Source organism: Bos indicus x Bos taurus, chromosome 12 (genome assembly GCF_003369695.1).
Source record: "Bos indicus x Bos taurus breed Angus x Brahman F1 hybrid chromosome 12, Bos_hybrid_MaternalHap_v2.0, whole genome shotgun sequence".
Classification (NCBI taxonomy): domain Eukaryota; kingdom Metazoa; phylum Chordata; class Mammalia; order Artiodactyla; family Bovidae; genus Bos; species Bos indicus x Bos taurus.
This window is the reverse complement of record NC_040087.1, coordinates 35,504,204-35,515,452: the sequence shown is the minus strand read 5'-3', so window position 1 is coordinate 35,515,452 and position 11,249 is coordinate 35,504,204. Positions and strand designations below refer to the sequence as shown.

The 11,249-nt window shown below is 46.0% G+C and overlaps 1 protein-coding gene across 4 annotated transcripts in view; it reads right to left on the bottom strand.

The window, feature by feature from the left end:
- Nucleotides 1-3,396: 3,396 nt before the first annotated feature.
- The window catches only part of XPO4 (exportin 4), a 92,736-nt gene continuing 84,883 nt past the window's right edge, over nt 3,397-11,249 (bottom strand). For all 4 annotated transcript variants that reach the window (XM_027557601.1, XM_027557602.1, XM_027557603.1 and 1 more), the window contains 4 exons: nt 10,775-10,905; nt 10,145-10,262; nt 9,682-9,774; nt 3,397-7,882 (listed from right to left, as the gene is read on the bottom strand). In XM_027557601.1, the coding sequence (XP_027413402.1) occupies nt 7,685-7,882; nt 9,682-9,774; nt 10,145-10,262; nt 10,775-10,905 (540 nt within the window). In that variant the 3' untranslated portion in view covers nt 3,397-7,684. The remainder of the gene's footprint in view (nt 7,883-9,681; nt 9,775-10,144; nt 10,263-10,774; nt 10,906-11,249) is intronic.

Sequence of the window (11,249 nt, the reverse complement as noted above, 5' to 3'; positions counted from 1 at the left end):
GTTCTCCCGCAGGGCCACCAATCCATGCAGCATCCCTGCCCGCTTTCTCCTCATCCTCCTTACCAATCCCGTCATCTTCCCACGTTACCTTCTATTGAATACTTTTAATCCTTTCTGGTATAAGGTGAGGATATAAATTAAAAACAGGTTTGCTATTCTGGGAATACCGTAATTTCCACTTTAAATACGGCCCCCAAACTTACGGCAAACCATGCTTTCATTTTTTGTTTGGATGACAAGTCCACTACGCTGCGTACGTCAAAACCAGCTATAATTTAGGAAAGCAGCAGGAAAGAAAACATGTATCAAGCTAAAAGAACAATAAATATGCACTGAGAGACAATAACTGACTTTTATGGCAGTATATATTTTTTTACAGAGGTAGTAGTGTTCCATACATAGGACACACTGCCTTGGCTTATTCAGCAGAAAGGCTTATTTATGTTAAAGCAAGTTATTTTTGGATTAAAACAGATCTATAATATTTTAAGCTTTCAAAGTTTCAACTGCTTTCACCGTATGTGAGACAATAGTTATCTGCCATTTAATGTGTATTACTTTTTTTTATTAAAGTGACCACAGTTGTCAGAAGTTCAAATAGTTACAACTCTTTCAGCTGAAACGTTTGCATTGTAATTTAATAGGTTTTGCAAATCATAGAAAAAATTTAAGATACCAAGAGGCAATTTTATTATCATTGAAACAAAGGGGAAACTGCAGGAATTCCCTGGCAGCCCCGTGGTCAGTATGCAGCGCTTTTACTGCCAAGGCCCTGGCTTCAATCTGTAGTCAGGGAACTGAGATCCCACAAGCCATGTGGCCAATAAATAAATAACTAAAGGGAAACTACTCGTCAAGTAAACTGGACTAGAAAGATACATTCAAATCAATCTCAGTTCAGGAATTACTCCTTTTGTGTGGCCTGACTGTGAAGAAGGCTGAGCGCCAAAGAATTGATGCTTTTGAACTGTGGTGTTGGAGAAGACTCTTGAGAGTCCCTTGGACTGCAAGGAGATCCAACCAGTCCATTCTGAAGGAGATCAGCCCTGGGATTTCTCTGGAAGGAATGATGCTAAAGCTGAAACTCCGGTACTTTGGCCACCTCATGCGAAGAGTTGATTCATTGGAAAAGACTCTGATGCTGGGAGGGATTGGGGGCAGGAGGAGAAGGGGACGACAGAGGATGAGATGGCTGGATGGCATCACTGACCCGATGGACTTGAGTCTCAGTGAACTCCGGGAGTTGGTGATGGACAGGGAGGCCTGGTGTGCTGCAATTCATGGAGTCGCAAAGAGTCGGACACAACTGAGCGACTGATCTGATCTGATGACTGAGCGACTTCACTTTCACTTTTCACTTTCATGCATTGGAGAAAGAAATGGCAAACCCACTCCACTGTTCTTGCCTGGAGAATCCCAGGGACGGGGGAGCCTGGTGGGCTGCCGTCTCTGGGGTCGCACAAAGTCGGACACGACTGAAGTGACTTAGCAGCAGCAGCAGCAGCATGATCCAACTAGTCCATTCTAAAGATCAGTCCTGGGTGTTCTTTGGACGGACTGATGCTAAAGCTGAAACTCCAATACTTTGGCCACCTCATGCAAAGAGTTGACTCATTGGAAAAGACTGATGCTGGGAGGGACTGGGGACAGGAGGAGAAGGGGACGACAGGATGAGATGGCTGGATGGTATCACCCACTCGATGGACGTGAGTTTGAGTGAACTCCAGGAGTTGGTGATGGACAGGGAGGCCTGGTGTGTTGCAATTCATGGGGTTGCAAAGAGTCGGACATCACTGAGTGACCGAACTGACTGACTGACTGATGATACACATGACAGACCCGTAATCAATGAAAACCCTGAGAAGCTTAGCCCGACACTGAGTTTGTGTCTCCACCCTGTACTCTGCCAGTCCCAACAGCTTCACCAGGTCAGTCCTGAGAAAGTACCAACAGGGGCAGTGCAGTTACGAGCAGTTGTGCAAATAAAACTGCGGCCTGAGAGACAGGGCTTACTCAGGGGAATATCTGAAGACTGACCTGGCAAAGCAATCAAGAGTGAACACTACCAAAACTTAAAACTACTAACTACTACAGGAATAAAAGTATTTAGCACGTCCCTGCTTAAACTCTCTCTGTGGGACTTCCTGGGCAGTCCAGAGGTCAAGACTGTGCTTCCAAAGCAGGGGTGAGGGGCCAATCCCACATGTTCCATGGCAAGACCACAATATATAAAACAAAACAAAACAAACCCCTCTCTTTCCTTCAGGTTTTTTTTTTTCCTCCCATTTATCAGCTCTGAGAAGCGTCAATGACTTAATCACAGTTCATTCTCTTGCTAGATGTTAAAAATAATTTACACTGAAAGAGTTCAGCAGGATGTTGACTTATGTGCTAGAAATGACAGTGCTTGCTGCCACTGGTATTGTATGGTGTTCCCAAGCAAAAGATTTTCTCCTTGCTATCACCAAATACGCCCTTTGCTTCCATTTAAGTTTTAAAACAACTGCCACTTGAGATTACAGAGAATGCACAGGACCCAATCTGGGATCCTATGTTTAAGAAACATACAAAAATGTTTCATAATCTAATAATTCACCAAAGTCATCATTCATAAACCACACACTATAAACACACTGTACTTTAAGAGAGCACTAGGATTTTAAAGATGGTATCCAAGAAACACCACCAGACTTTTACATCCGCGGCCTCTAAGACCATCTACAGCTCCCTCCAATACCAGGTGATGTACCTGGGTTAAGGTCCCCCCTTAGGAATGAAAGAACTCCACTTAATTCCTAAACAGCTTAATGTTTCTTTATCCATCCTTGGAGTAGAGTTAAATCTCAATATAACCTAAAAAATCAACAAACAGTCAAAGCAATATCAAGTTTAAAATAAAAACTTTACCTTTCACTGAATATGCCTACAAGATTTAGGATTAGGTAAAAAAGAAAGTCTGCCTAACACACAGCAGATGGTACTTTTCCATTTTTCCTGAAAAGTCAAGAACAATGACCCAACTACACTTACTACAAATATGCCTCCACTTCAGTGATTTAACTAATAACTCTGAAATCCTAAGAGGGTGAGCTGAGATAAAAACACATCTGCTCAATACAACAGAATATAAATGAAATTCTGATTTTCTCTCTGAATCCTGGACTAATCCTGTATTAATATTAGGGTTGGGTATTCTCCCAGAAGGTAATGCAATTCCCTATTTTTAACTGTGAAGATATGTCCTTGTGTTTTTTATTTAAAATTATTTTGACTGTAACGTCCCCAGGGTCAGTCATCCTCTGCTTGGCTGGTCAATGAAGGAGCACCATTTCATAAATTTCATATGGTAGTCTAGCTAAACTCCCATGAACAAATCACACATGATCAAAACAAAAATGTAATAAAAATATTTAGTGAAGACATTTTAACTCCCATTTATGAATTAAAAAATACAAATAAAATTTTATCAATTTGATATTCAGCTTGTAACTGGCTCAATACACGGCCTTGATTTAAGTCCTAGAATCATACTATAGCATCTTTTGAAAAATTAAATGCAACTTTATATCTTTATTAATAATGTTAATAGAGGTAAATATTTAAACAGTATACTTATCCCTGGGTCTCTTAAAAAAACTGGAAAGTCAGTATAAGTTTAAAATTTTAATATTTATAAATTTAAAAAATTTTACACATGCTGAATGGTAGCAGTGCTAACATTTTGTGACCATTAAACCAGAAATGAAGCCAAAAAGCTCACTACCTGGAGCTTTCTCCTTTGTACAGAGAACGAAATCACAATACCAGTATTTGCAATCTGTCACCATCTTACGTGGTAGAAGACACCACACCAGGCAGGCCGGCGTGAGACACTGTGGGCACACCCCTCTCAGGTAATAGAGCGCAGACGCACTGCTGAATGTCAAGCTGGGACAGTCAGCCATCAGTACATTCTGACAGCTCCTAACAGCTGAGAGCCTAAGAACACAGACTGAAAAGAAAACCCAAGGCCAAAAGCTCTCCAATGCTGGGAACTCTGGGACCAGGTGAAGGGCAGATCACAGAGGGCAAGCGGGACAAAGATGGTTTGGGGTGAGAGCCGCAGGGGCCGACATGCGGCCCACATTTCGCCCCCACCGTGCATCCACCTTTACAAAGACTCATGTGCACAGAGCTGAAGGCAAGAAACAGATCACGTCATCCGTCCTCTGCAGGACACAGTGGATGCCCATCGTTAGGCTTTCATCTTTACCTGAACCAAATACAGTCTTTGGCTAAATGGCATGGATTCCCAGTATAATTGATCAGGAATACGTCACATTTCTTACATCTAAGTTAAAATGTTTAAAGTTCAATTTGAACTACAGCACTTCAAACTAATTTCAGCTCAGCAATATACCTAAGTTGGATATTTTAAAATTTTAGAATTATCAATTTTTAAAGAATTCTTAGATGCAGTGTTTTCAGAACATAGTTATTACCAAGTCAGAGAATGTCCACTTACATTTAAAAATAATTTAAAACATTATTATTATTATATCCTCAAATCACCTATGCTGTTTTACAGAGAAATTTACAGAAAATTATAATATTAAGAACTCAAGATCCAAATTGGTTCCTTATTTTCTGGTTATGAAAAACCCCTAAGAAGTACTGAGGTTTCTTCTTCTGAACAGTTAATATTTTATTCAGGAACTTATAACAAGAATCATTGTCAGAGACAGCTAATTACTAAGATCTAAGGACAACACCTCTAACAGCAGAGGTGACAAACAGAAACAGGTAAAATTATGAAAATAACATTTTAAGGGTGCAACAGACCCTGCAGATGCTCAAACTTGAAATCCTTGAAATTGACAACTCATTTCCTTCAGTACTTGAGGGATTTTTACAAGTATTAACAGACATGGAGAATATGGTCATATCAGAAATACAAAGACTTGACATTTTTGGTAGAAGAGAAAATCCAGCCCAAGACAGTAAGGGAAGTTAAGTAATGCTGACTGGGGGAAAGATGTTTGGTTTTGAAATGCAAGCTGTGAAGGAAAAAAAATAAAAGTAGTAACCACTTCCTCTGAACAGAGTTATGTAATGTAGTTAGAAACACTGTCTTCAAGGAAATAAGGCTAAATTGTTAAAACTAGTTTGAAAAAAACTGTGAAGTTAGGAAATATGCCATGATCTCCCAGCCCACGAAGACCCAAATTACTGTGCTGAAAAGACGCTGTCAGGCATGCCCCAGGCAGCCAGCCACCCAGGACTGCACACAGGACCTGCACGCTGACCAGTCCTTCCCACAGAGTCCGCGGGGGCTGCGCCTCCAGAGACAGAAGGGCCAAGGAAAAGAAAATGGAGAAAGAAAGAGCTGACAGCAGAGGTGAAAGGACACTGTCCGTGAACCAGATAAAGTATAAACACACTCATGTAGGAACTCAAATACACAACGGTGTCCCTTGAATGTATAAAAAAGGGGCACAAATAATGTTTTTGCTTTTAAAACTCCTTTGACAAGTCAGTTTTAATAGTAAAAATCAATTTACTAGAATTAAGCCAGTGTTCTTCTTGACACCCACTCAGCCAAGACCATTATAACAGAACCCTCCAAAACTGGGAAGCCAACACACATAGCAAAGTAAAACACAGCACCCAAACTGAACAGGTATCCAACCAGGAAAACACACACACAAACTCCCGGAAAGAGCCTGGCTCCAACCACCCAGGCTTGGTGGTGGCCCATCCTTCCAGTCTGCCACTAACCCACAGTCTTAGGATACTTTCAGTACCATTTGGTCCAAGCTGAAGAAACTCTCATTTCAGCTGAATGGTTCCTAATGAAAACACAGTATCGTGACAGAATATGGGCAAATTTAGCAAAGACATCTCTGTCCAGATGCCCTGTTGTTTACCAAGGCAGTCCTTTTCACTTATCTTTCTTTTAAATAACAACTTGAGTACAGTCTTGTCACAGAGCCGACTGGCCCAGTCGGCTGCATCTTGGCGCCCTTAGGCAGAGGGACAGAGATGTATTTAGATCACAACTGCTGGTCCCGAGGGCACTGGGACACTCAAACACCAGAACAACACAAATAAAAACAGAGTGACTCCTGTTGCCTCTGACTTCAAGTTCTCTAAGGGAAGGAAAGAGAACCCTAAAAGTAAATGCACTGTCCCAAGTATCTCAGGAAGGTGGTCACACGTGTACTTCTGGAAGAGGACACCAGCTTCCCCAGACATCTTCTGAGACGTTTCTGCTCCACCTCAGTTGTTAACCAGCCATGATCAAATAAGAGAACATTCCACAAAAAGCTGAGGCTTTGCTCTGTGTCCAGCAGTGGCTGCACAGGCTGGGGGCCCGTAACTGACCGGAGCACAGGGCCCTGCACCACACGCATCCTCTGTGACCATGCTGTGGGTCCTGACCCACAAGGGCCGGGGTCACACGCCTGCTGGTCATAAGTTCGCTTTCCTTTCTGTGATCTGAGCTGGCACACAGAGCTCAGGAGAGTATGACAGCAGTACACAAATCCTGATTAGAAAAATCAAAGGAGATCTAAGGTGAACTTTTTAATCTCTTAAGTTCACATGGCTCCTGTGAAATGAGGGTAATTACTGCTCTGACATCCCCACGTTTTACGTGTATGAACCAGCAATTCACATTCTTAAAAAGAGTTATTGCTTAAGCAAGCCATTCAGAGCAGAGTAACAGCCACGGACCACGAGGGTGGACAGAAACAGAAACGTACTCAGAAAGTTAGACTAGGTATGAATGAGCCTTTCATTTCACCCACAAAACCACGAAAACACAATCAAACGGGCCCTGGTGTTTAGCAGCCAACACCCTAAACCAACTCTGAAGCGTCAAGACTTGATTTCTTACTAAAACAATCTGCTTCTTTTTGTAATTTCTTCTCAAAATTAAGGCAATGAAATGGCTACAGTTCCTAAAGTTATTTTTATGGAACAAAAATAGACACACATTTTCCTCCTCTGGTTCAGGCATCAGAGCAGGTTCACAGGACCTGCAGTGGTCAGGCTGCCATGACCCAGCAGACAGGGGGCAATGGGAGGCCACAGACACCCACCCTGGTACCCTTCTCTGGTTGGAGCACTTGCCCCTCCCAAAGAAGGACCAGACTGGGCCGGGGATGGGGGGGCGCACATCGCTGGAAGCGTTCAGTGTCTCCCGCACTGACTGAAAGCTGCGGGATGGCAGAGGAGAGGAGCTTGTTAAAATGAAGAATCCAGGGTCCAACAAACAAACTCTAAGGGTCCATGGTTGGGCCCCGGGGTCCACCCTTTCAACCAACTCCTCGGTGATGTGCCGTCAACGGCCAGTGGCCGAGCAGACATCCAGTTGTCTGTAATGACAAGACTGGACGCTGGCGGCCACCTGATGCTCTGTCAAAGAGGGAAAAGGCACTGGGGATGTACTTCCTGGTGCCCACGTGTGTTTGCACACATACTGAGTTTCATTTGACAAAGTACAAGCCCTACGCCACAAGGCGGCTGACGCCTACAGCAGAAGCCGATTCGAGATGACTCTCCCCGCATCACACCCCGAGCTGGCAGGCTCTCCAGAGTCCGAGCGGCCGTGGGATTGATGAACAGGACAAGACTCTAGTCAACTCTCAGCAATTCAGTGCACTTCGCAGGAAGGGTCTGGTACAGCATAAAGCTTTGTTGTTTATTTTACACAAAGGAGACCACCAACATTTGCCATAAACTCTTCTAAACTCTTCAGGAAGGCCATCTTCTGCTTCCGGTCCAGCGCAGGGGGTGTGCTGCTCGCAGTCAGCTTGTTGAAGGCATCAGCTAGCCTCTGGTAAATGACTGGGTCTTGCTGACTCGACAGCAGTGTTTCCACTAGTTCCGAGTACTCTGCCTGTTGAAAAGAGAAGGGTGCAGAGCATCCCTAAGGTAAGTACAGAAGAGCATGACCGTCCTCAGATGCTACACAAAATACCAATCAGTGGGCTGCAGGGCCCAAAAGGCAGGCCAGCAGCTCTTCTGATCCTTGACACTTCCTGCTCTGAGCTTTTCCACTGCTAACTCACTGCTGTGTAACAAGCCTGTGAGGCAGACACAGCTGACACCCCTGCTTCACAGACAAAAGCTCTCCACAAAGAGAGGCAAGGACATACCCAAGACCAGAGGGCTTTGAGCAAGAAAGAGCCCAAGAACCCGCGTCCAGAGCCCAAAGGATCACCTACCTTGTGCCGCTATCTCTCCCTGCTGTTTCAAAGCACTTTTTTTTTTTTGCATTTTACGATATTCTTGGTGGGTAGATTTATGGTAGAGTCCTGGGCCCTAAGTCTTCAAGCTGACTCCCAGGTTTCCTGGAGGTGAATGCAGAAATCCTACCCGCAGAGCAACGACACAGCACTTGCATCAAGTGCAGACAGGAGCGGGGCGGGGGGTGGGGAGGGGCATGGCCCGGCCTCCCCTGCAGCAGAAGGGAGGTGTGCTCCGTGCTCAGTGGCGTGGGGCAGTAGTGGGCGTGGTTTCCCTGCCTGTGACGCCCTCCACAATAAAGCCTGGCACGGCCAACAGGGTGCGGGTTAAGGGAACGCAGGCAGGGCAGCTTTCTAAAATAAGCACCATGAAAAAAGCGGGTGTTACTCCTCCTGAGTTTCTCGGGGCATCGTGAACCCAAGTGGGGAAGCCAGATGCTAAACCCATCTGGACAAGAGGGGTGAGGCACACACCCCACCCCACCCCCCAGCATGGAGCTGGCCTAACTGCCCCCAGGAAGGCAGGCCTGTGCACAGGGACTGAGTGTACACACACACACACACACACACACACACAAGTACATGCACGCACACACACACATCACTTCCCTAGTCACAGGAATGGCAGTGGCTCTAGGGCCAGACCAGCCAAGCCTGACGCCCTGCCCTCTTTTCTACGACATGTGCCTGTGTTTTCTAAAATGCCACCAAGATGTAATGGTTTATGTCCAGGGGTGGAGGGAAGGTGGCAGAGGGAAGGAAGCAGGTAATGGAGGAGCACCCCTCCCCTAAGCTGGGCACCACATGTGGCAGAGGTGAGAAGAGTCCCTGAGCCCTCTGGAGCCAGGTGCTGCAGGAAGGTGGTCTTTAAGTAGCATGTGAGGCTCTTCAAAACCTACCCTGGGTCCTAGGCCCAGCAAATGCACAGCCTCTGTACCTACCCTGCACCCACAGGCACCCCCTCCACTGGGAAGGGGGACAGGGAGCTGTGGAAGATGGGCATGCCCGCCCCGTCAAGGGGCCACTGCACATGCCCTCCAGGCTCCAACCGCCCACAGCTGTCCACCCTGTCCTAGGAGACGACACACTGCGGCTTTCCATGCTTCCTGAGCGCAGACTCCTCGGGGTCCCCAAGCAAAACTGGGTATCTTGTTTCCTTGCACATCTGTGAGTTCCTCAAGGACAGAGACCGTGTCTTCCAGCACAAGTGTTCAGAACAAGTTTTAGGGTAGCCATCAAGCAAAGGATGGTAATGACAGTGGAGAAGGGAAAGTAACTACTTATGAACAGCTTGTCAGATAAACATGGAGAACGCCCGAGCTACAGAGAACAAGGCTTCCAGGAAGGAGCAGACACACGGAGGCCCAGTCCCTGAGAACAAGCGGCCCGTCCGTCCAACACCCCCACCCCGGCCACATGAGCCAGGAGAGGCCCAGGGACACGCCAGTACCTGGTGCAGGCACACCAGCGTGTAGAAGGCCTCGCCGGCCGCGGTGGTCATCTCCGTGCTGTGCTTCTGCAAAACCAGCATATCAAACACCAGCTGAAAGACACAGGAACACCTCTCAATAAAGACACGGACGACCGTACCACCCTTCAGTGCCTCCCCATTCCAAGAGGGAAAAAGAAGGTGGTAGTTATTCTTGTTTATTAAGTAACTCTAAAAAGAAATGGTTTTCTAAAAACCCAAGGACAAACGTGAAGATGTTATTGCTTGCTGTGGTAAATGAAGTTATCTGATTATTGAATTCCTGGTACAGTCACCACATGGAATTTCAAGAACACAAAGCAACACAGGAGTGGTATCCAAGGATGCTAGGAAGCTGAGCTCCAGAAACCACAGTGGAAAGAAAGACAGCCTTGTCAGGGATAAAGCTGTCGGCACCGGCTGGTGGGAAGGCCCAGCACCTCACCTTAAGGAAGTGCCTCGTGGCCAGGAAGAGGGGCGCGTCGGTCTCCTGGGCTTTTGCACACTGCTCAGCTAATGGAGTCAAGGCTTCCAGGCACAGCTGGCAAACCTCCGAACTCATTCTGATCACCACGGTCAAAGAACAATGAGCACAGAGAGCTGTGACTCAGAACACAACACTTAGAGTGTCAGCCAGTGGACGGCTGTTCTAGAAGTGAGCGCACTGAAGTGAGTACGTGGGAATCTGCTGTGGGAGATGAGAGACGAGGATCCGCACTGTGGCCCAGCCTGCCCGCACGGGTCTGGGGCCCAGGACTGGGGGTTTCCATGTGCCCTGACTGCAATGCACACAACCGAGCAGGACCAAGATCAGAGGCCAGCAACAGGGCCCGTCCACTGACTGGGCTCCGTCAGACAGGACTCTGGGACCAGGGACCAGAGACCCTGGGATCTGCAAAAGGAGGCCAAGGTGAGGCAAAGTCACAAAGAAACACAGCATCATTGTACCTAAGAGACGCTGCTTTTCAAGAAATAAGACTGAACAACAAGACGAAAAACACAACTCCTGAAAATGCTTCTTCAAGCACCCTCTTTCCCCAGTGCCAAGTGCTCATGACACGCATTTAAAGGATATGATGTCATTCCTAGTTCCAGCGAGTACATCAGACTTTTAAAAAGATCTTCAGGAAGCTGTGGTATTTTCTCAGGAAAAATCTCACAGATAAATGTGATTAATTTGTAGTACTGATTACACAGAGTTGGAAACTGAAAAAGAAATATTAAATATTTAGATGTTCAATGATACCTGTTTTCATTAGTGGAACAAAACATTAAGCATCAAGCTTCTAACCGTTTGTTTTAAACACATACAGGATACAGAAAACACAAAGACACAAGATGGTAAAAAAAAGTTACAATAAAGCAAGTATGTTAGGAACTAATAGATCTTGTGCTGGGAACTAACAACCCTCACCCTGACCCTCAACTGTACACACCCCTCAGGGTCTCTCTCTGTCCCCATTCTGTGTACACACACTCCTCAGGGTCTGCCTCCCGTTCTGTGTACACACGCTTCTCAGGGTCTCCCCCCACTCTGTGTAGCACATGCT